This window comes from Raphanus sativus, chromosome 5 (assembly GCF_000801105.2).
Source record: "Raphanus sativus cultivar WK10039 chromosome 5, ASM80110v3, whole genome shotgun sequence".
NCBI lineage: Eukaryota > Viridiplantae > Streptophyta > Magnoliopsida > Brassicales > Brassicaceae > Raphanus > Raphanus sativus.
In genome coordinates this window covers 38,765,718-38,789,848 of record NC_079515.1, presented here as the reverse complement: position 1 = coordinate 38,789,848, position 24,131 = coordinate 38,765,718, and the positions used below count along the sequence as shown (strand labels likewise).

Sequence of the window (24,131 nt, the reverse complement as noted above, 5' to 3'; positions counted from 1 at the left end):
TTTATAAAATATGTATATTCTATAACATTTTATATTCACACAACAAATTAATAGTAACATGTTAAACGTAATTTTCCGCCCGGAATAGTTCTAGTTTTAATAAGAACTAGATGATAACCCGCGCCATGCGCGGGGTGAGTTTTTTAAAATATGTTGTATTGAAATATTACAATTATAATGCATCTTGTTATTAAGATTTTTTTTACATTTGATTTGGGGTGGACATTCGGATACCATTTGGTTCAGTTTAGTTTGGTTCGGTTCAGTTATATTTCGATTTTTTGTGAGTTCGATCCGGTTCGGATCTGCGGATTCGGTTTGGATTTGGACTCAGATAACTCATTTTATTTTTAAAAAAATAAAATTCGTATATACTTTAAATTTCTCAAAATATAAAAATAAAAAAATTATTTATAACATATAAATGTGTATAATGCAAGCTAAAATACTTAAACTTAACATAAATTTGGTTAGCTTCAATATTCGGATAAGAAATCAATGGATATTTGAAGTATTAGTATTTTGAATATCATTTAACTATTTTAATCATGTATTTTTAACTATTTGTAAATATTTTCAAGTATTTTGGACAACTTAATAACATTTTATATATTTTTAATATTTTTTAGATATTAAATTCTAAAAAAATCAATATATTTAAGTATATAAATCTGGTTTCGATATATTCGATATCCGAAATATTTCGTTTCGGATCATGTTCTGTTCTAAAAAATATCATCTTAATAACATCTTACAATTTTTGGTAATTTATAGACGTTTTAAGAAATTCAAATATAACATATATGAAAAATCTATTTTTTAAAATATGTTTAAGTGATTTTTTTTTGATAATATTAATTAAAATAAAATGTAGAGGATACAAATTTTTTATCAAATATTTTTGATTTGTAATCATTAATTATCATATATACGTTAATCATATTAGGTAATTTCGTAGCTTTTATTTAAAGAAATAAACTTACGTAGCTTTTATTTAAGGAAATAATTTAAGACTATTAATTAATATGATAATTAGTTTAATAAAAAGTATAATATATATTTATATGGACCAACATATAAATATATAGGGGATTGTACCAACATATAAATATAAAGTAGAATCATCCTAGTGATGACACGTGACTACAAAACATGTTGTAATGTTTCAGGATTAATATATAGGGGATTGTACCAACTTAAACAATCCTAATGTTTAAACATAAAACACCCACCTCCTATGAAACTTAACTACCTTTGGTTCTGAACCAAAACCTGCCAGATTTTTTATACAACATGAATTAAGTTGTTTTCAAGGCCCAGAATAATAACGTGGCCCAAACAGACAACAAACAACAGTAAAGCGTTGAAAGAGATAGTCTACGTGTCAACCATAGAAACTGCCAATCTAATAAAACCGTTATCTGGCTTTGAGTGAGGAGTGTTTATTTGATTCTCCAACGTGAGAAACCCCTAAAGGCTCTAAACCAATGCGAAAACTGAACCGGAAACCAATTCAGCTACTTAACCATCTTTATAGTTTGCCTCCACTGCAATTCGGCTTAACCGGATAACCAAATTTAAATCAAACCGGAAGGGGTATCTGAATCTAGTATTTTATTCATGGGCTCTTTTACTTGTTTGGAATCTTTTATATGATTATTATTTATTAAGTCGTCTTGTGATGATTAGCCGCCAGTAATTGGTTTTAAGATGTTCCAAGGTAACACAGATCTTAGTAAACAAACCAAACCACATTATTCAAACAAACGAAATAAAGAACGTTATTTGAAACAAAATACTCATGATTAAAGCTTTAATACAAACCATAACACTAACAGAAACCCAGACATTATTCCACAACGAAACAAACTATCTCAAAGCTTTAATACAAACCATAACGCTAACAGAAACCCAGACATTATTCCACAACGAAACAAACTATCTAATTGATGAACGAGATTTAACGAAGGCGCAAAGTCTGACTTTTCGTAGAAACAACAACAAGCGCATGGGTGCAACCATTAACCATCGCAAACCTATAGGTAGGAGGAGGGAGACCTTTGGATTCTGCAAAACTTACCTTTTCAAACGGGACTTTCGCGTTCCTGAACATAACCAGGACAACCATCGCCAGGTACGTGGAGCAAATCCTAACCGGGTTCGTGAACTTTGTCGCCAACTCGAGCTTGGCAGATATCATAACGGCGACCGCTAATAGGGCGTCGGCAAAAGACAGCACATCCGGTACATTCATCAGCTTGCACATGGATACGATGTGCAGATAGCCACATAAGAAGGCGGCGATGGCGAACCCGTTGATGTCGTAAACCTTCTCGATGTTGTTTCCAACATAGACAAATGCACGAAGAACGAGTATGATGCCTGCAGCGCGAAGACAAAAGAGGATGATGTGGTATCGGACACGAACGACTCGGCGCAGAACCCAGATCAGATCTTTGTTCAGCTCAGTCATGAAGAAGATCACCAAAAGAACACCCGCGTAAAGACCTAAGGTAATCGTGCCCTCGGTCATTGGCAAAACAGAGAACGACGATGGGTTTTGCGTCAGTAAAGAGAAAACGATGAGAGCCAAGATGCTTAGGATCGCTTGAACCTTGAGAAGACCGTCACTTCTGTACAAAGCAGCAAGGTCTCTTGCAACATTCCGGAGGAAAGCTTCTCCTGGTGAGAGTGGCTCCATACGTGGAACAGCTATGGCCTGATCAGCCATGAGGACGGCGAAGAGAGAGAGAAGTATGCGTTTCAGGGAGAGATGATGACTTTTTACTTTAATTTGAACTCTCTTTGATGATTTGCAACGTTTGTTATAGGATGAGATAAGGATCTAGCTCCTAATAGCTGTCAATGCTGACTCACTAGATAAACAGCTATCAGAGGCATCAAAATCTGTTTTGCTTTTTTGCTTTGACCCTTGTACGCACAGAGACTTGGAGGAACACTTTGTCTTATTATGAAATGGAGAGCGAAAAGTAGCGACGCAGTAAAAGAGTAGAGCGAGGCCTGAGAGAGAGAGAGCAAAAAGTGTCACATATAAGCTATTAGTTAAACAAAATTCAATTATGAAAAAAAAAAAAAAACATAGAGATCACGAAAACTACAAGAAAAATATGTTTTTCTATTTTGGCGAGAAATTATGTTTTCCGGTTTTAGCGGAAATTACGTTTTTCGGTGTTGGCAGAAAATTGTTTTATAAAAAAGAATTGAAGAAAATCACACACGAGACACAAACGACGAAGAAAAAAAATGATTTGTGTTTTTCCCTAATTTTTTAAACTCTAGATATTTAAATTTATTTAACCGACCATTTTCTAAGTGGTTAAGTCCAACATTGCCCATGATGTAATTGAGTTCACTCATCTGAACAAAATTTAATTATGGTCTAATGTGGGTCTCTTTATTACCGTCCATATAAATTTTGACACGATCCACCCATTAATAACCTGCCCACTAGGTGACGATCCGCACCTTGCGCGGGGTGAAGTATTTTACTCCCTCCGTTTCTTATTGTAAGTAGTGTAAGGAATTTTTTTCTGTTTCAAAATACAAGTAGTTTCCACATATCTAGATAACTTTTACATTTATTGTATATAGTATAGCCAATCAAATAATGTTAGCTTTTTTATAATTGGTTGAACTTATTATTTAAATATTATTTTAGAAAAAGTAACAACTTTCTTAATACTAGTGCTTTTAGTCTAAACTAATTATATTATGGAACAGAGGGAGTATAAAAATATGTTACATACATATAGGAATGGTTGTTCGGTTTTCGTGTTTTCGGGTTTCATACGGTTTTGATTCAGATCTATTCGGTTTTCGTATTTTCGGGATCAAAGATTTCATCCACATTCAATATTTATAAATTTCGATTCAGATTTGGTTCGGATCTTTGCAGATTCAATACGTGTTCGGATAACCTATTTAACTTATTTTAAAAAATTTAAAATTTATTTTATACATTAAATTTCTAAAAATCTATTAAAAAAATAAAATTACATATAAACTCATGAATAACATATGTCATAATACCTAAACTTAGTATATATATTGGTTTGGTTTGAATATTTGGATAGCGAATAAATAGATATTGTAAGTATTTTTGGTGTTTTGAGTATACTTAAATTTAGTGCACATTTATTTTTGACCATTTGTATATATTTTTAAATATGTTGGACAACTTAAGAGTATCTTATTTATTTTGGAAATGAAAGTAACTTAAAAGAATTGAAGAAAATTACACACGAGACACAGACGACGAAGAAAAAAAATGATTTGTGTTTTCCCTTAATTTTCTAAACTCTAGACATTTAAATTTATTGAACCGATCATTGCCTAAGTGGTTAAGCCCAACATTGTTCATAATGTAATTGGGTTCATTCATCGGAACAAAATTTAGTTATGGTCTAATATGGATTTCTTTATTACGGTCCATATCAATTTTGACATGATCTACCCATTAATAACCTGCCCATTTGACATTACTACTCATGCATGTCATCTCGGCCACAAATATCAGCAACTAACTCGTACCTTTTCTAAAAAAATTTGAAAAAATCACCATTCTTCTGGCTGATATCAATTTTCTTCATTAATAAATGCAAACTTGTTAAGGTGGAAATTTTTCCGTTTAGTTTTGGAATGACACCAAATTCAAGTTTTTGGTTTCCTTAGAATACTACGAACTCAAAAACTTAGCGTGGGAGGAAAACGAAGAGATTCCAAGAAAAATTACCAAAGTACCATTGATTCTTGTGAATTTTAAACAAAGAAACTTGGGGATGTAGCACTAGTAACTAGAGAGTTGTTATCAGGTAATCTCGAGAACAAATACATACATAAATGAAGAAAAAACAAGTCTAGCTGGATAATATTTAATTCACTGCAGGAAAATTAGACGGTGCAAGTTTCTGAAGCAGCTCTACTATTTTGTCTCTGTTGTCTCTACTCTTTGATCCTACAAATTCCCATTTAACACGTAAGAAAATAAACCCCAAACGATAATGTTCTGTTTCTGCTGTTGCTAGAATTGGTTTGTTGGTACCTGTGACCAATGCCAGGGACACGGATACCCTTCTTTTTCATACCTTCCACAAATTCGTAAGGCGTGAGACTCTGGAAAAAACGCACAATGTGGAACAAGTTATACTTTGTATTCAAACAAATGCACTGATGCTGCACTTATGGTTGAGAGAGGAACAGGTTTTTACCTTGTCACAAGCGTCCTTGAAGTGTCGTGCTGCGTCATTAATGGCACCACCAAATCAACGACAACGACCAATTGTTAATATACCTGATTGTTGGAAAGGTTATCAGTAAGAAGACCTGATTAATGTATAGCAAAAGTTCACGCGGAAAGAGATTGTGAATCTAGATGTTAAACTTACCTGAGACAAGACTTGAGATCAGGTCTTTGCCTGCTCTTGCTGTTACTATGGTGTTGTGAGCACCGGAGACGCATGGACCATTGTCAGCACGCAATACTATGCTCAAGGTGTCAGAAAGTAGAGTCAATGTCACTAGCTAATAGTACTCAATATTTGTGTAAAGACACAGAAATATGAGCAAAGATATGGAGCCTCAATGAATTTGGTACAGTAACGGGGAAGACTGCGTTTGAACCATAGGAGAGAAATGACATCTCCCACGCCATATCCTATGTCATCAGGGCTGGTGGAGATGATATTGAGTTGGAGCCCGGACCTTCCCACCCTTAGTTGCAGAGCTGACATCTTTGGGGATTTGTGGAGGAGTGGCTTCCTTAATAGGAGACACCTTTCCTTCTTCAACCTATGAAAAAGGAATAAGATCACAACAAAAGGAAATGCAAGTTAAGTGCACAACGAGACCGATTACAAAAGAGAAATCCCACCAAAGAACTCTATCTCACATGAGCATGACATGAATGATCAATCTTGATAAAAGTTCTCTCTCCTTCTCCCCTCTTCTTATATACTAATGTCTTAGGTTAAATGGCACACATGACTCAAACATCTCATTAACCTCTCTAAGCCATTATGGAAATGAGCCCTGGTAACGGATTCCATCTCTCCATCTCTCCACCACTCCCCGCCCCCCACCCCACCCCCCCCCCCCCCTCCCACCCTGACTCAAATCATATGAAAGAATGATCTACGTAGCAAGCAGAGCAAGGTTAGTGTCACGAGTTTCTTTAAATCAGGTTTTGGGTGGCACTTACTGCATGACCAAAATGTACTTCGGACTTGAAGAGACGTGCATAAGTCCAGCTGGCCCCAGTAACCTCTGGTTTGGTGACTTGCCCTGCTTCAAAGCTTCAACTAGAGAATATTCATCTCTTCAACCAAGCTCTCCAAGTACAACCACCATCTTAATCTGCTTTATATTATGAAGACATAAATTTTTAGTTGAAGCATTATTTGAATGAGAGAAGGTAGGTTAGATAGTGCCTTATAATAGCTTATCGTATAGTTAAACAGTAGAAAAGATAGTGCCAGCAGTGAGCATCGAAATTTTACAATTTGAGATTAATACCTGTGGGATGTTGTCAAACGGCAAAATATAGTCTGATGAAGTGGATTGAGGCTGCATTTCTAAGAACTTCTGGTGTCATCCATTGAGGCTGATCAACAATCACTGCGAGAGGTTGTCCTATAAATCAAGACTCAAACCGAAATGAGCATAGGTTTAAATACCGTTCCCCTTCACAGACCTGGTGGTTAGGTATGTTTCATGCTTGCCACGTGAAAGACCAAAGATCTGTTAGAGATGTAACTGTAAGTTGACGATGTTTCTAGTACTATCATTAGTTTGAAGATATAAATAAAAATAATACTAAGATGAACATGTTACCTTAACGGTCAAGTTCCTGTCTTCCAGCAGATTTGACGACTTAAGATAACGATGGACAGTAGGTGGACTACAACAGTGAAGATAACTCATACCACGAGGAGCCTGTGTGAACAATCATGTACTATGATGAATGAGATGTACGGTGTCTGCTGAGTCAAATAATAGAGTTGAAAAGAAAGATCACAATAAGACTAATGCAAAGTCAAAGAGGATGCTAGCAGCAGACTCTTCAAGGCTCTGACTTCCTTCGCCTTCTTCTTCATCGGCTGCAGAGATTAGAGATGCAGACTGAATCTTTCCAGCATGATCAAGCCGCACGAGAATCACTCCCCTGAAAAACAAAAATCAAATGAGAACATATAAATAAACAGAAGGAAAGACCGCCAAATTTGGGAAGGGGATAAAGATATACCGTGCACGGCGTGATTGAATCGAAATGTCCCTGACTTTGATCCGGTTCACTGTTCCACTTTGGCTCACTAGAACCACTTGTTCATCGCTTTCTCCATCCTCTCCAAGAGACAAAAACATTGGTGAGATCACAGAAAGAACACCTAAATCCTTATTTGCAGAAGAAGAGATCTTCTTTACCAGCTAAACGATCATCATCGGCGAACTGAGAAATTGAGATCAAAGAAGAATGAGCAAACAAAGCTGACCAGTGAAGGTAATAATCCAAGATCATAACTTGTAGCAGGTCTAATTAAACCAATTAATGAACAGACAAAGCTAACAAGAGATGAGATAGTAATAATGGAGCACAATGGATTGAGTGAGTGTTTCGAGACGAGGCAATTCCAAGAAGGCCTGAACCTTTAAATATACTATCTAGCCTCCAAAACATAGGAAACTTTAGAGCAGATTCTTCACTGCCATAGGTTAAGATCATACCTCGGATCCTATTAGACCAACTCTGTTCAGAAGAGAAGGCTTGAAGCTATTCAGAGGAACACGCTTTACATAGCCATTCTCAGACACGAATAACAGCTAGAGTTTGTTTCACCTTGTTTTGCCTTTAACTTAGCCAAAGAGATACTAGGGTGCAGATACGGCGCTGACTTACTTGTGAGAGAAATAATGCCAACAAGAGAACCAGCATCATCGTAAAGGGTGAACACGTGGTGACAGCTGAAAATCTATGCCCTGATTTGTTCCTGACAGGAAACTCACCGGTCCAGGTCTCTCCATTGAAACAACGTTGAGCAATGTTCATGGCAAAGGCAGCATCCCGATCATCTACCATAACATTAATTGGGTTCTGCCCAACTGCTTCTGCAGCTGAGTATCCAAATTGCTTTTCCGCCATGCCATTCCTTTGAACAATCATGTCATGCAGCAATTATGAGACGTGAATAGCAAGCCATAAACCGCATTTCACAAGATAATACTATTACTCAAGCCATTAGACAAACACCCTATGATGCTTAACTACTATATCTCTATAATATTATTTGAGAAGTCAGTTTCCTATGTGTCGCGTTCACGTTAACTCTCGCGTAATTACAATCACACCCTTAATGAATTAAAAATATTAGATATAATTACTATATTAAAATCGATTTTCCTTTTTTTAAAATAATTCCTGTTAATTAGAAATTTCCTTTTTAGTTAACATATATAGTTAAAACATCTTAAAATTAAAAAACGAATTTAAAATAAGAGAATATATTTATATATAATGTGATTTCATAAAAAAAAAAGGAAAGTTAACAAAAATAATTTTGATATTTAGTAAAAATAGATATTTCATTTAAAACATAACCTTAACCAATATAAAATATTTCCAAAGTAATAAAAATATTTTCCTTATGTCTATATATTTTCTCAAATAATTACATAAGAAATTGATTAGATAAACCAATATACCTATAGTTAAATAATAATATTTTAATTAGTATTATTGAAATGGTTTATTCATTATTATAATATTTATTGAATATTAATATTTTATAATTAAAAACCTAAAAATGTCTATAAATTTTTTCTTACTTATGTAAAATAATTTCTCAATAAAAATTTATAAGAACTGATATTTATTTTTAAAACGTTAATTGATATTTTTATGACAACTAATTTTATCACAAGCATATTTTGAACAAGAAATTACAAAAAAAAAATTAAATAATATAATCCTAAAATTTTTAATAACCTAAAATATTATATTTTCCACAATTAAAAATTTATGTTTTACTTAATATATAGTTTGCTTTTTTTCCTTTTTCCCTTATATTTGTACAATCCGATATACCTATAATAAAAGTACATAAGAAAATCTGAATTATTATATTCAAGAATATATTTAAGATTATTGAAAATAATTTTCAGTTTACTTTTATAAATCTAAGTTATAATATTACGTAGAACTTACAAAATATTTTAATTATTATAAATACCAATATGCGTTTATGAGATTAAAATTTTTATCCGTTATTTTCTTTTATGGAACTTTCTACTGATTATTTCTTTATTTTTAAAATATTTTAAGAAAATAAAAAATAACAAATTTTTATAAATATTACAAAAATATATTTACACATTTAAGATGAAAAAATGAATTGATGCGATAAACAATCTAATTGGATGAATAAAAATAAAAATAGTTATACTTTAATATAAAAGAATATATGTCACCTTATCCACAAAATGAGTAATTAACATATTATTTTATAGTAATGTTTATTTATTTTATACATATATATTAATGGATGCTTCAAACGATACCAATAAATAAAAATAAATTACTAACTAATTTTTACACTTTTTTTTTTTTTAAACATATATATATGAGATTTCAAAATATTATTATTATATTTATTTATGTATTCTGAATAGACCAACACTTAAGTTTTTTATTTGATTTCAAAAATATATATAATATTATTACTAAAATATATACATATCTAAGGGAAAAATCAATCCAAATTAAATCACAAATTATTCATAATTTTAATATATTTTGAACAAAAAATACCATAGTTGAATTTGAAGAATTTGATGATATCTAATACACTAAAGTTATAATCAAACTAATAATATATTACATATCCAAAATCACACATCTAAGTAAAACAATATGATATGATTTATATAAATTATAGAAAAATCGAAACTAAAATTAAACTATTAATAAATTATTATAAATATATTTACTTTATAAATATTTATACACGTGCATGAGCACGGGAAAATCACCTAGTATATATAAATTATTTAACTTTTAATTAATTTTTTTTACTAGTCTAGAGCTTCCAAATTTCTTACTCACCAAAAGATAATTCGCATTTTGAGATCGAAGGCATGAACAGATTGTCCCATCGACTGCACAATGTTCAAATACTGTTTATGCGTGAACTTCCCAGCCGATGGTCCTGTTCCTCTTAGACTGATCGAGTCATGGATACGGTTCTTCTTCTTCCGCACTGAGTTGGCACCGCTCTTCCTCCACCCTAGAGCTTCCTTTCCCGAATGTGAACGCTGCCTAAGCCCCGTGGATACCTTGAGCTTAGACATCTCCTGCATTAAGCGCTTTTGGCTCTCTTCTAGCTCTTGCATCTTCATCAGAATCTCCTTCGTAGGTGGACTACTCTCCATTGCGAATTGAAGCGGCGGACCTGAGAGAGAGAGAGAGAGAGAGAGAGAGAGAGAGAGAGAGAGAGAGAGAGAGAGAGAGAGAGAGAGAGAGAGAGAGAGAGAGAGAGAGAGAGAGAGAGAGAGAGAGAGAGAGAGAGAGAGAGAGAGAGAGAGAGAGAGAGAGAGAGAGATGCTTGGCCGGTTCGAATTTTATTGGCACTCGACAATAAGCTGTCGCTGATATTTTAGTTGGTTAGGCAGACAAAAACAAAAACTACAATCACTACACGTAAGTCAGTGATCATACTGATGCTGACTTAACCCTGCATGCATGAAGGCAGCATACTAACTCAGGCGACTGCGCCGCTTCAACCCCAACGTGACATTAGCTTTTCAAAAATCATACATGTCCAGCCAAAATATCGGCAACTAACTCCCACATTTTGAAAATCGAAACATCATCATTATTCTTCTTGCTGATATCATGTTCTTCATTAATAAATGCAAACTCGTTAAGGTAGCAGATTTTCCGTTTGGTTTTTTTTATGACACCAAATAAAAGTTTTTAGTCTCCTTAATTAGAAGACTACAAATTTGAAAAAAAACTTATCGTGGGAGGAAAATGAAGTAATTCATTCAAAAGATCTAAAATGAGATTATATTTGAGATTCCAAGAGAAGATGATCAAAATATCATTGATTCTTGTAAATTTTAATAATCTTCAAATAAAAAATATTAAATCTTGAAAAATTGTAAAATTTATAAAGAAAGGAAGTGTGATTTTTGGATTTAATCATGGATATAAGTTAATTGAACCTAATTGTATTGGATAGTAACTATAACAGCAACAACAACAAAAAAAATGTAGATTTGAAAAAAAGCATACAGATCACTTCATATTATTAGAGATAATTAGTTATTTTACAATTTAAAATCTTTTTTTTTGGCCAAAACAATTTAAAATCATTTTGTTACTAATTTAGTAATTTGTAAGTTAGAGAAGAAGGAGAAGGTGTTTCAAAAAAAAGAGAAGAAGGAGAAGAAATAAACCGAGTATAAATGGGCCGAGTTAGGGTTTAAGGTGGGTTTTCATCTATTGGGGGTTTATGCAACTGCTCTCTCTCTCTCACTCGCTCGCGTGAATGATGAAATAGATTCACTGATTCTACTACCCTGCGAATGGATTCCACCGATGACGATTTTGGTGAGCTGTACGTCGACGACAAGGCTCACGCGACTGCTTCCTTCGCCGGCGATGTCGTCGGATGCGAAGAACCGGAGCGTGCTTCGATTTCCGGCGAGAACGAGGGTTTCGAAGTGCCAGTGAAACCTGAATCGCAAGGCGAAGAGAAGAAACTCGACGTGGTGGTGGTGGATAATAAGGATTCGAGTCCGTGCGTCGACGCTGTGAATCGGACCGAGGCGAAGGAAGAATCGGAGTACAGTGACAGTGACGATGGTTTGAATATAGTGCTGAAAGAAGACGATTCGAAAGCTTTTCCCGTTGCTTTTGGCTCCAACAGAAACAATCAGAAACGGGGGAGTGGAAACTGGGTAAGTGTTTAGGTTTTGGGTTTTGATTTGGTGGTGGTCAGTTGTATCTAATTGAATATTGTGTGTGTGTGTGTTTTGATTCATTATTATCCAGTGCACAATGCCAAGTAGTGGGATGGTTAATGGACGCATGACAATGGAAGCTTCTTCAGCTAATCAGTCTCTGGGAATACCTCAATGTGGATTTAATTTCTCACATACTTGGTCCAGGTTAGTGGCAGTGGTGGTCTAAGGCTATATCACATTTGATTCTATTTCTAGCTTTATTGGAAGTGAGTGATTAATATGATTGGTGAACAATGTTTTATCTTTTATTCTCAGGGCAACAATCGATGCAAATTTCAATGTGTTTGAGAAAAAGCCATGGAGGAATCCTGGTATGGATGTCAATGATTTCTTCAATTTTGGATTTAACGAGCAGAGCTGGAGAGATTATTGGAACCCGTTGGTAAGTAAACATGTTTTGATTCTTGATGGAATATTCTTTGTGGAAAGGACTTGTTTGTTTTGATCTTGATGAGTTTTTTTTTTGTTTCTGTTTTAGGTAAAAGGAAGGGCGATTGAGGTTGAAGGTGGAACTTTTGAACGCACACCATCTGTGGATTTGCGTTATCCACGTGATTTAGACCCTGACGTGGTGATACAGGTAAGATATCGAATGATTCTTGGTTTGTTAAGTGTTTTGTTGCCCTTAATATTCATTGATGACGGAATGTGTTAAAATCAGATCCCGGTGACTAATGATCTTGAGGAGCTATCAAGCATGGCACATGTGGAAACAAGGTCTCTCAGCAAAACATCAAATGGAGCATCTGTAAGTGAGAAGTTTCATTCAGATATTGGGGAGGATCTGCTTTCATCTGGTGATTCGATGAAAGAAGAGGTTTCAGTTGGGTGTGAAAACGAAAAGACTGGAAGTTTCAGAGGCGAGCAATCTCCTTCAAAAGAGAATTACCGCAGCAGGGAAGTAACACCTTGTGATAAGGAAATTATTGAGGAGGAGAAAGAAGAGACTTGTTGGAGTTCAGATAAGGCGGATTCATCCTCAGTGGAAAGGGAATCTTCTCTTAGAGATCACTTTCGTTGTAGCCCTACCTCTTCATATTCTGTTGGTAAAACTGAGGAATCCGAAGATTCCGCAACAGAGTCATCGAAAGGTGGTGCTACTGATAACCGACGTGAAGCCAGTAACCCACCACGACGAACTAGATTGGTGGAACACGAATCAAACACAACCACAAGTGTGGAAAGGAGTGATTCGGAGCATTATAGACGCAGAAGATCTCACGAAGACTCAAGCAAAAGGCATTATGGGAGAGTTGACTATGGTGTACATAGGAGAACAAACCATGCAATTTTCAAGGATGCATCGCGTACACGAGATCCAGATCTTGGCAAGAAAGTGTGTTCTGGACATGGAAGATCATATCGTGATTCAAGGAAAAGCTGGCAGGACAGGCCACATTTTACATTAGAAAAAGTTGAGACTGGAGGTAGAGGTTTTTCTCACTCATATAGAGAAAAACGTCATGGTCGTTCATATTCACCTGAGGATCTTGATCGAGATAGAGGACGAAGGTTTGGTTGGCGCAACAATAAAGAACCATCACATGGCCGAGGCTTTGATCCTTCTAATGGTTACAAGTATGAAGCGGGTCGTCAAGAGTATACCTCAGGCTCATCCTTCAATCTTAACCAGAGAAATTCTCGATCGAGTTTTAACAAAGAGGAGGATAGATACGGTAAGCAACATTGTGAAAGAAGATATGGCCGTGAAAGAAGTCCTGGACTAGCCTATGAAAGCAACAAAGAAAGAAATCGATATGATGGGGTAGGAGAGCCTTATTATCAGGATCGTATTCCAATAACTGATATGGAATATAGGTACCGGTTTGAGTACTCTTCTACATATGGAAGACATAACCCCAATCAGACTCGCGAGGATGAGCTTCACTATAGGTGTGACTACGATTATGATTTCCCTCGTGGTAGATATGAAGATGAAGTTCACAGGGCAGAAAGTGGAATTCCATTTGAGCTGGCTTACAGGGAGATGCATTCTTTTGCTGAAGTGGGAAGGAGAGAATTTGAAAGGTATGAAGAGGGATTCTCTGAAATAGATAGAAGAGACGACCATTACACACCTGGTTGGCATCATGATAGATTTGTCTCAGAGAACGATGGTCATAAGTACAGAATCCAAGATGATTGGCCATCGCGGTCTTCATTACCATTCAGAGATTCTTGGCAGACAAAAGGATCGAGAGGTGATTCTTGGAGAGATGATACCAGAGACTTCGCAACAAGGGAAGCATATGACAGGCAGAATAATCAGTTGTATAAGGATGCACCAAGAGATGGTTGGACACGAAATCTTGTTGGTAGCGATAAAGTGAGCATACAAGACAGACTAAGGTATGATGATGATGATTGGGTTCGTCGTGATAAAAGGAGATATCAGCTGGGAGATGACATTCAATGTTCTGAGCATCCATCATATACTGATGAAATGATAGTCCCCGACATGAGAGTGACAACACATGATCGAATTTCTATCAAACAAAGACCTGGCTATTTTAAGAGCCATGTTCATGAAACTGATGAAAGACATCAGAGGTCCAAAAAGCTGAGAAGAGATGGGAATGCTTTCACCAAGTGTCAGGATCCGGTTGACTTAACTGGTAGACAAGGGAAGGTAAAAAAAAAATGAAAACCAAGCCATACATACGTTTAGCAAGTATAAGTATCAAGTCATACATAGTTGACACTCCTGGTTTCTTTAATGTTTTGATTTATATGATTAAATATCAGTTTATGTAAAATGAAGAACATGACTTTTCTCATGTGATTTCTCTGCTGCTGTTGTTGTGTGTGGGTGTCACAGCTCTCTAACCAGTCAAGAAGAAGATTCCCCAATACAACAAGAGATCAGCAACAGAAACAAACAAATGCAGTCGGCGAAAGAAACACGAAAGCTGTTGTGCAGAGACAAGGATTGAATGAGAAAGAGGAAGGTGAGATCATACATGAAGAAGAAGAGAGGAACGTGACAGGGACTGTAATAGACGACGACAGGATACAAGAAAGCATCAAGAAGATGGCGAAACGAAGAGAGAGGTTCAAGGAAACAGAAGTGGTGGTAGCAGCCAAATTTCCTTGCCAAACCGAAGAGGGAGCCAAAACCGATGTTAGCAATCAAATGAGACCGGTTAGGAAGAGGCGATGGTGTGCAAGCTAACTAGTACAAATTTATCAAATTGGTTTTGGCTTATTCTAAGTTGGAAACAATCGACTATGACTTAGATTTCAAGGTCATTTTGCATTTTCAATTAGTACTTTCATGTTAATAATAAGAAGTGTGTCTGAATATCAATTTTGATAACCGGTTTTAACCTTTTGATGAGAATCCAGACCAATTATTGACCTTTCTTTCTGTCTGAATTAAATATGAAAATAAAAATATATATTGGAATTTGGAAGCATCTCTGTGCAAATAATTTTCGTCGAGTATAGGTGAGGTGGAATCGCAGCCGTCAGATAACACGCGGTTGATCAGAAGAATCTCTGCAGAGAGAATTCAAAACCAGCTTTCCATCGAGACGACGATACAAAACGACCAATTCTCCTCACGGTTCCTGTCGTAAAAAAACTCTTTCTTCTTATTATCTTTCCAAGGTACGTTTTTTTCAAAAAGAAAAAAAAAATCTGCAATTTCGAATTTTTTTGGAGAACCTAATGAATTAAGAGGTCCTTGGAATTTAATATGATATCACTTGTATATTTATCAAGAAGATCCGTGTTGTTTTTAATATGATTTTGATTTGATTGAGGAAGTAGAAGTGGATCTGCTGTATCACAAGTTAGTAGTGAAGCTGTTGACGAGATAGGAATCCTTTTGTGATGTCTTTTTTATTTTTCACATGCGTTGATTTGTATAAACATATGTTGGATTCTGAATTGAGTCAATATGTGTTATGGTTTGTTGAGCTAGTGACTATCCAACTTGGATATCGAATTATAGATCCTGGAAGGCTTCGGATTTTGAGCTTTTGTGTATTATTATTTAAGTTAACTTTAACGTTGATTTTTTTTTTGTGGTTTTGAGTAGAAAAGTTGTATCAGTCTTTTGCTGTGGGATAAAGGTTTGCAATGGCGAGGATAAAACCTCAGGCTCTTCTTAATCAAAGCAAGAAGAAGAAAGGTCCAAGTCGTATAAGTATCTCCACGATTGTCGTGTGTAATCTTGTAGTTGCTGTAGTCGTACTATCCTTGGTCACTACTTATCGTCATTGGTCCCAGAGGTTTTGTTTCTTTGTTTACATCTAATTTTGTAATCTACTCATATTTCTGTTACTTTTATGTTTGCTTATAGCCAGAGCTTGCTATATCTATAAAGGTTTAATAGGATCTTGGCTATCTCGCAGGTCAAGAAACACACTTGAAACCCAGAGCCAGAGTCATAGATTTGAGGTAACTGTTTTTAATGCTTGTGCTTTGTGTTTTGGATTGCAATGAACTTGTGAGAACTTAGTTTTTTTAGAATTTAGGATATGATTATAGGGATGATCTGTGGCTTTGTGTTTGTGTTTCAGGACACGAATGCTGCATCAGAACAAAAGAGTTACGATCTTCCTGGTTATGCCGTAAGTTAATCTATCTCCCTGTTTACTTTCTTAACTTTCTTATTTAGTCATTGTTCTTATTTCTCCTGGATGTATATATTTACATTGACATCTTGCTTCTTATCTTCTTATCTAATGTAGGATATAAACACATCAAAAGGTCTCATAACTGTGGAACTCTTTAAAGATGCTTCCCCTGAGGCCGTCGACCGGTTTCTAGATCTATGGTTAGTATCTTAATTCTGTAACTCTCTTTCAAGCTAGGAAGAATAAGAAAATCATATGAATTTGATTAAGCCAGGGTCATGACTTGTTGTTAAGTAGGACTGTTACATCTAGGTTTCAAGTAACTTCAGTTTCTTCGTTGAGTAACTCTGAACCTCAAGTCTTTATCATACTCTTAATTTAGAACATTAAACCTCAGAAAAGAGAAACTAGTTGAATTATTACTATGTGACCACTATTCTAGCTTAAAATTTGAGTACTTGTTGCAGTCAAAAGGATCACTTCAAGGGAATGCCGTTTCATCGGGTTATAAAAAACTACTTGGTGCAAGCTGGTCACTCCCAGAGCTCGATACCTGTTGAAGAATGGACATCTAAAGGAAAGCTCCGTGGTCGCCTTAACACAAGGTAATTTCCTTGCTCTAAGATTTTATCTTCAAGAGAGTAAAATCTTCATCAGCCCAAAACCAAACCTGTGTGCTGTTGTTTTCATTCAGCCCAAAACATGAAGCATTCATGTTGGGGACACCAAAAACAAAAGGGAACAACAACAAGGACTTCGAGCTTCTCATCACAACGGCGCCAATCCCTGATCTTAATGATCAGCTTATAGTGTTTGGAAGAGTCCTTAAGGGAGAGGATGTAGTACAGGTTTTTGATCATCCAACAAACACACACTCATCATTCTTAACTTTTATGGTTTTGTCTCATTTTTTTTAATGTGTTTACAGGAGATTGAGGAAGTGGATACAGATGAGCATTACCAGCCGAAATCACAAATAGGGATCATTAGCGTTATACTGAAACGAGAATTATGAAAAAAATGAAAATCTCTCTTCCTCTGTATATGAGGTCCATCTTCATACTCGCTGTTTTTCAAAATCCTCTTTTGAGGTTTTTTTTTAAAACTGATTATTTCCTTTTGTTTTGTAATTTTATTTGATCTTCTTGAGGAAATAGAATCTTTGTTTAAGTCCATGGTCTGGTTTTTGTTTTAGAATCAATAGTCTTCATATAATAATAATAAGATTGTATTAAACAAACCAAAAGTTACAACCAATAGATCATAACCATTACATGTATCTTAACATAAACGAAACGAAACAAAGACTTGAAAGATCAGCAACACAACGATATCATTCTAGTGAATGTAGAGCATTCTTGGACATAATCACGAGGGTAGACGAAGTCTCCATACGAGCAATGTTACTTTCAATCTGATCATGCATGTCCATCATCTTAGCTTCATATTCCTTGAGCTCCTCAAGAGAAAGCTCTTCAATGGGCTTGTCAAACTTCTCTTCTCCAGCAGTTTCAAGCTGATACACAAGATCTTCGCCTCGTTTCTTCTCAGCTTCAACTTGTCCCATGATCGAGTTGAGACGATTGCATATCCTCTTACCTTGTCTTTCTCTGGTAGCTCTACCATCGCCTGATGTTTCACCGCTGTCTGAGTCTCCGCTGTCTGGGTCTTCTGATTCGTTGTTGTAACGTTCTGCAACCAACTCAAAACTCGGACTCCCGTACGGGTAAGGTTTGTTTCCAGGAGAGAAGACCATGATACCTACCTCAGCGTTGCACAGAGTCGCGAGCTCACCAGCTTTCTTGAACAAACCAAGTCTACGTTTCGAAAACGTGACTTGCTTTGTGTTTGTGTCTTGCACTTTCTCCATCTTAATCTTTCTCCTACCCATTTTTGTTTTGTTTATGTTTTCAAGTTTTTGATTTAGTTTGTTTCAGTCATTTGTTTATGTATTTATAGTAGTGAATGTGTGAGGGTTTTCATTGAACCTCATCATCATATTCAAGAGTAGTTTAAGTAAGTCAATTTTGCATAGATACATACTTAGAATGGTCATTGGTAAAAATCTTTAATTACCTTGTTAGAGCATTGAGTTATCTCTATGTCTTCAATCATTATCCTTGGATATTTGACTATTGTTGGTATTTTCTTACTAGTGAACTTTGTAATTAAATGGTAGTTTGGACTACCTTAAAAGAAATTTACAAAGCTGACAACATACTTTCTTACCAAATTAGTTTCTTTACAACCAAAAAAAATAAAGCTAATTTGAACAAAAAAACAAAACTTCTATATATGATTCCACTTTCAGTACTAACTATATTTTGGAAAACAACTTTATCTATAATATAATCAAAACTGTATCATTCATTACTTTGTAAAATACAACTTGAGATTTTCTTTTAGTTTTAAAATTATCTTTTTATTGATTTCTGTCTATATATGTCTAGTTCCAATTATACAGTTGGAACTTTCTAATCATAAAATCTATAAATTGAGATTGTCGAGTCAACATTCTTTTTTTTCTCATATCGGAATTGGAAATAGGATTTTTTGTATGACCCAACAGATTTTTTATATAGGATTTGCATGACCCGGCATATTTTTTATATCGGAATTGGAAATAGGATTTTTTGTATGACCCGGCATATTTTTCATATCGGAATTAGAAATATGACTTTTTTCATGACCCGGCATCCAAAGATCTTCAACCAAAGAGAATTAAAAGACCATAAAATAAGAATTTTATAAATTAATGATAGAGACAATAACAATTTATGGCCAATATTAATTCAGAATTTTTATTTTCTTTTTATTTCAGTTACACAAATTGAAATGGAGTTTCATGGGATTAGATTCAGGACTGTGTATTCGGGTATTTGTTTAGTTTCACTTTGGTTCTATTCGGATATAAAATTTTTGAGACTAGAGATTTAGATCTCACTCAAATATTCATAGATAACTTATAAATATGACTAATGTACAACTAAATACCTAGAATTAAAATGAAAATCGGTTTGGTTTATTTAGATGGATAATCAGTAGGAATTTAACATATTTTGTGTTTTAAATTATTTTTTGTATAATTAATTTTGACTATTTAAATATATTTATCTAGGACAATTTTGAATTTTTCAATATTTTTATATTATAACTAAAATGATTAAAATATATAAATAAGTAATATATTAAAATAATTAGTATATCAAATATATATAGTTTTGATTAATGTATTTTTAAATATTCGAAATATTTTGATCTGGGTCAGATTTGGTTTTCCTTTTTACCAGTTCAAATATTTTTCTCACCTTTAAATCGCCATTTTGTTTAGTCCACTGGAACTGTGAGAATGGCACGAGCGGGCAATCTAATAGAGGGATGGATTAAATCAAACAAAAAAAATAAAGCGTTGGTTAATAATATTGGCGTTTGCTAAACCGATGTAAAACCAAAGTTTTGAACCGGCTGGTTCATATTATATGTAAATTTGGTTTGGTCTAGTTACTGTCAAAGTTAACCATTACTAAAGACAATAACATGTTTCTGATTATCAACAAAAGACTCATTGTTTTTCACACTCCAGTCCATGGATTATATACGCAGCTCTGTATCTTCTTCTTCAGCCAAATTGTCCAGTCTTTCACCCACCATGTACCGTTCATTGAAGACCAATTGGTGAACGTTGATAACGACTTCACGTGTTAGCTTGACCATGAACCAAACCGCTATCAAGGCTAATAACGCCGGCCATATAAGCCGCTCAACTGCTGAGTTGACGCTTTCTTGAAACCCAAGCAATGGAAACACTGACTTCACGAGCAGGTAAGGGATGGAGAGTGTGGTTATAAGTGTGATTATAAGTGAACCGATCACTTCTCGAAGCAGCCACATTGAAGGAAGTCTATCAATTCCAACAGTTCTGATTCTTTCAAACTTTCTTCTCCATGCCTCAGTTGCAAACCAGTTGATAGGCGTGAGCATTGTCTGTGAGAAGCAGAAGGCCACAGAAATACGTCAGTTGCTTGTTCCGCAAGAAAACTGAGAGTCATTGTTGAAATTTTCTTACCAGCAAGGCCCATATGTGAAGCACCACTACTCCTATCAGCCAATCTTGGATCAAGAAATAGACCGGTGACTCGTCTAACGGTACTCGTGTTGGGATAATGACCATAAGGTCGATAAGTACACCGAGCAGTCCCGGTATGACAGTGACCTGTTCACCAGATTTTTTGCAAGTCACAAGTCATGATTTTCAAGAGCGTTTTGTGAAAAAATGGAAGTTTGTTTCTTACCCAGATGGAGAAAAGCAATACATTTCGTATCCATTCAGAGACATCTCTGAGAAGCACATCGATTCTTCCCTTGTGAATTTCATCATATACAAAGCAAGTGCAGGTATAGATCCCTGTCCAGGTATTATATCCAATCCAAAAAGCACAAAGATCTACACACAAACACGAGATTAAAAGGTTAGAGGCATGTGGAAGAAAGATCTATGAATAAGAAAATTAACAACATACCGTCACGTTTGAGTCCATAATATCTTAGAATGAAAGACATAGACTCAAGGAAACCTCTCCCCAGAAAAATAGGTAAACCCATGAAGGCTGTACTAACGATGAACATACTCAAAGCAGCTAGCACCAACATCAATGCAACCCTCAGCAGAAACCTAGTAGTGCAACTTATCAGAACAATTTTTTTTTTTTTTTACTTAAAAGCTTGTTTGTATCAGTTGATTACCTGTTATCTCTTTGGTCTTTAACATCTTCTTCAGCATTCTGAGATCCGTGCAAAGTGACCATAGAGCCTTCAGCTAGGGAATAAAATAAAAGCGTACTTCTTGGTTGCATCATTGGTCCTCTGGGCCCAACCAGCAAGAAATCACTCAGCTCAAGCCAAGAACTAACAGTGACAATCCAGTTCTGAACTATGAGTTCCACAGCTGGTTTGGTAAGTCCTAGTAACCATTTGGGGGATGCCATTAGTAGTCTGACATAAACAAAGCGTGCACCAAAAGAAACCTTTTCGTCCATGACCCTGCGTTTTGTTCAAGTTACATGAAATTAGATCTTATACAAGGTAAGGATCAAAAGGGAAGCAAATGAAGAAAAGCTTACCATAACTGAAGAGGGAAAAATGATGGGCTGATAAGTGTAATTGCCCTAATTGGTAAGTGAAACATAATCACCAACAATACCCCATGAGAAGCAAGCGCAAAGAAAGTGTGACCAAAGTTCATTTTGGTGATCTTGTAGTCTGGATCTGTGACATCTAGGAGATACCAAAAGGCTCTTTTATGAATGATCTGCCAAAAGAAGGAAGAAAAATGAGGGGAGGAAAAAAAACAGATAAAAAAAAACAAAAATTAAACAAATTTAAACATGTTACCTCTTGGATACGTTTCATGAAAGACTCAGCAACCAACAAGCAAAGGATACCAGAAAGCCAACGTAGGGTCGTCATGGAGGGCAAGTCTGAAAGAGTCTCAAATATCTGGAAAAATCCGGTTCCAAACAGAGGGGAGGTGCAGATTTCGAGCCAACAGCCAATTATCCAAGGCAAAACACCAATTTTGATACACAAGACGAAAGAATCCTTAATGAGAATCCACAAGGGAGGTGGCAAGATCACTGCAACGAAGTGAAATCCCAAAGAAACCCACTGGACTATGGCTTGAAATGAGGTTTGACTTTGAAGGGTTTTGCAGGTTTTTACAGAGAAAGCCCACAAAAGAGATGGCAGTTTCAGTGCTGTGAAGTGAACTCCCAGAGAAACCCACCGGACTATGGCTGGAAATGGGATTAGAGGGAGAGTGAAGTAAGCAAAGCAAGCTGACAGCAGCGTCATGTATCCGAGAATAACAGGCGAGTTTACAGACAGAAAGCTGCCTCCAGAAGTTGCTAATACAACCCATCCAATCCAAACGGGAAGGAGAACAAAGAGGGTAGACACGTATACGCTGATGGCAAGAAGCTGTTAAAGAAAAGAAAACACAATTTGTTAGCATCCACAGATTAAGACAATAGATGTGATGAAACACACAACTTACAGCAAAGGCATCATCATCCAGAAAGAAGAGCAGCTGACGGATAACCCCAAACTCATGAATCTGCGCGTTTTGAGGAAGCACGATTGGTCTCTGAGGTTGGCCCAAGACGCCTACCATCTTATGATGATGCCAAACAGAAAGGATCGTCAGATACTTCCACAAAACCTGGACGACTCGGCCGAATCTCCTGACATCGACATCTCCTGTATCTATCATCACCGAAGTGGCCATATTCATGAAAGACGAGACAAGACTGTTGTATAACAGGCCAGGGAGCAAGTAAGGGAGCTTCCGAGACATCCAAGAATCTCTACTCCGGGAGTCAGCAGCGAATTGTTGAGCCCAAGGATGGAAAGAAACGAAGTAGGTGTTCAAGAGAATCACGGCAATCCAAGGACCAATCAACTTAATGTAACGTGATGCTCTCGATGAGACACCAATCAGAAACTCGTTACATGGAAGCCTCTCGGGAGCATTCTCGGAGTAAACTGGAACAAAAGAGTAGCTACGCCCACATACCTGTGAATGGGAAACAGAGAGAGTTTTAGACACATAGATAAAACTAAACCCTCCCCTAAAGGCTAAAAGCTTGAACCTTTTTCACATAAAACTAGCCAAAGCTAAAACCTTTATCATCTGAAGTCTCTTCCTAAACCCTAAACTCTCCCCTAAAGTCTAAAGCTTGAACCTTTTTCACATAAAACTAGCCAAAGCTAAAACCTTTGAAGATTCTTCCTAAACCCTAAACCCTAAACCACCCACACAAACCACATAGCGCTAAAACCCCAAGAAATCACCTCGCATTTCTTGTATCCGCGACGATCGAGCCAGATGAGAAGACAATCTTGGTGGACGTACTTGATTGAGCCTCGACACGAGCACGGAAACATCAACGGGTTCCCTGGTTTCTCCGGCGATCGACAAATCCGGCACGAGTCTTCTTCTTCTTCTTCTCCTGACGAAAAGCTCTTCTGGTCGTAGCCATCGACTTCCGGCGAATCGTCCATTTTAGGAAATGCGAAACTCTCACCTCAGTGCACTCCTCTCTGAAGCGGCAAACGCAATAGGACCTTTATAAGGAAAAGAAAATAATAATTATAAAATTGGTGTCCTTCCCTGATGCTTTTTTGTTTGACAGCTACAGTCAACAGAGTCTCAAGAGTGGTGACTTTCTACGTTGCTTCCTATCAGTTTTACTAAAGTTCAATTACCACAGTTCTTTTAACAAAGGTGAATGCTGTGGTCAAGTAAATTTGTTATGAAGAGTATATATATATATATACAAGAAGATAGTTACTAAACCTAAGAGGATTTAGTATAGATAAATACAGATATGATAGTCCTAATCCTATTACGATATGTCCTTATCTCTCAATAAAATTGTAGAATACAAATGTTTTTAATTTAAACTTTAGTTTAAGTTAACGTGGTGCTAACCTATCTTCTCGCAAATATTA

The 24,131-nt window shown here is 35.9% G+C and overlaps 4 protein-coding genes, 1 long non-coding RNA gene and 1 pseudogene across 6 annotated transcripts; 2 read left to right on the top strand and 4 right to left on the bottom strand.

Annotated features, from left to right (window-relative positions):
• The window catches only part of LOC130495018 (uncharacterized), a 32,445-nt pseudogene extending 22,005 nt beyond the window's left edge, over positions 1 to 10,440 (bottom strand).
• Positions 4,810 to 7,786, bottom strand: LOC130495091 (uncharacterized). Of its 2 annotated transcripts, XR_008934368.1 has the most exons (11): positions 7,441 to 7,786; positions 7,262 to 7,361; positions 7,034 to 7,180; positions 6,850 to 6,951; positions 6,710 to 6,756; positions 6,532 to 6,633; positions 6,218 to 6,372; positions 5,406 to 5,808; positions 5,229 to 5,311; positions 5,063 to 5,133; positions 4,810 to 4,975 (listed from the first exon to the last, which is right to left on the bottom strand). It is a non-coding gene; the product is annotated as an uncharacterized LOC130495091 (long non-coding RNA). The 2 variants fall into 2 exon arrangements; XR_008934367.1 differs by having other exon boundaries at positions 6,850 to 7,180.
• Positions 10,441 to 11,529: 1,089 nt separating the features above from the next.
• Positions 11,530 to 15,302, top strand: LOC108860825 (FIP1[III]-like protein). The gene is made up of 6 exons (XM_018634673.2): positions 11,530 to 11,973; positions 12,068 to 12,183; positions 12,295 to 12,421; positions 12,518 to 12,619; positions 12,701 to 14,668; positions 14,858 to 15,302. The coding sequence occupies exons 1-6, from the start codon at positions 11,599 to 11,601 to the stop codon at positions 15,209 to 15,211; spliced, it is 3,042 nt and encodes a 1,013-aa protein (XP_018490175.1). The 5' UTR covers positions 11,530 to 11,598; the 3' UTR covers positions 15,212 to 15,302.
• A 172-nt stretch (positions 15,303 to 15,474) lies between these two features.
• LOC108860830 (peptidyl-prolyl cis-trans isomerase CYP21-4) lies at positions 15,475 to 17,797 on the top strand. Its single transcript, XM_018634679.2, has 8 exons — positions 15,475 to 15,648; positions 16,082 to 16,274; positions 16,398 to 16,443; positions 16,566 to 16,616; positions 16,737 to 16,822; positions 17,090 to 17,227; positions 17,317 to 17,470; positions 17,551 to 17,797. The coding sequence occupies exons 2-8, from the start codon at positions 16,123 to 16,125 to the stop codon at positions 17,635 to 17,637; spliced, it is 714 nt and encodes a 237-aa protein (XP_018490181.1). The 5' UTR covers positions 15,475 to 15,648; positions 16,082 to 16,122; the 3' UTR covers positions 17,638 to 17,797.
• On the bottom strand, positions 17,717 to 18,554 carry LOC108858969 (agamous-like MADS-box protein AGL29). The gene has a single exon (XM_018632811.2). It carries the CDS (start codon positions 18,511 to 18,513, stop codon positions 17,956 to 17,958), a length of 558 nt encoding a protein of 185 aa, XP_018488313.1. The 5' UTR covers positions 18,514 to 18,554; the 3' UTR covers positions 17,717 to 17,955.
• Positions 18,555 to 20,065: 1,511 nt separating this feature from the next.
• Positions 20,066 to 23,768, bottom strand: LOC108860828 (probable E3 ubiquitin ligase SUD1). The gene is made up of 9 exons (XM_057010639.1): positions 23,472 to 23,768; positions 22,675 to 23,193; positions 22,014 to 22,598; positions 21,743 to 21,930; positions 21,366 to 21,662; positions 21,143 to 21,294; positions 20,915 to 21,066; positions 20,689 to 20,835; positions 20,066 to 20,606 (listed from the first exon to the last, which is right to left on the bottom strand). The coding sequence occupies exons 1-9, from the start codon at positions 23,679 to 23,681 to the stop codon at positions 20,214 to 20,216; spliced, it is 2,643 nt and encodes an 880-aa protein (XP_056866619.1). The 5' UTR covers positions 23,682 to 23,768; the 3' UTR covers positions 20,066 to 20,213.
• Positions 23,769 to 24,131: the final 363 nt, after the last annotated feature.

What these genes read in the sequence shown, in the direction of transcription:
- LOC108860825 (XM_018634673.2), top strand. Translation starts at nt 11,599, where the DNA reads ATGGATTCCACCGATGACGATTTTGGTGAGCTGTACGTCGACGACAAG. An exon ending in AACGGGGGAGTGGAAACTGG is followed by an intron (nt 11,974 to 12,067) that starts GTAAGTGTTTAG and finishes ATTATTATCCAG; the next exon opens with TGCACAATGCCAAGTAGTGG. An exon ending in ACCCTGACGTGGTGATACAG is followed by an intron (nt 12,620 to 12,700) that starts GTAAGATATCGA and finishes TGTTAAAATCAG; the next exon opens with ATCCCGGTGACTAATGATCT.
- LOC108860830 (XM_018634679.2), top strand. Translation starts at nt 16,123, where the DNA reads ATGGCGAGGATAAAACCTCAGGCTCTTCTTAATCAAAGCAAGAAGAAG. An exon ending in GCCAGAGTCATAGATTTGAG is followed by an intron (nt 16,444 to 16,565) that starts GTAACTGTTTTT and finishes TTTGTGTTTCAG; the next exon opens with GACACGAATGCTGCATCAGA. An exon ending in ACGATCTTCCTGGTTATGCC is followed by an intron (nt 16,617 to 16,736) that starts GTAAGTTAATCT and finishes TATCTAATGTAG; the next exon opens with GATATAAACACATCAAAAGG.
- LOC108858969 (XM_018632811.2), bottom strand. Translation starts at nt 18,513, where the DNA reads ATGGGTAGGAGAAAGATTAAGATGGAGAAAGTGCAAGACACAAACACA.
- LOC108860828 (XM_057010639.1), bottom strand. Translation starts at nt 23,681, where the DNA reads ATGGACGATTCGCCGGAAGTCGATGGCTACGACCAGAAGAGCTTTTCG. An exon ending in TCATGAAACGTATCCAAGAG is followed by an intron (nt 21,931 to 22,013) that starts GTAACATGTTTA and finishes TTCTTTTGGCAG; the next exon opens with ATCATTCATAAAAGAGCCTT. An exon ending in AAAGACCAAAGAGATAACAG is followed by an intron (nt 21,295 to 21,365) that starts GTAATCAACTGA and finishes TTGCACTACTAG; the next exon opens with GTTTCTGCTGAGGGTTGCAT.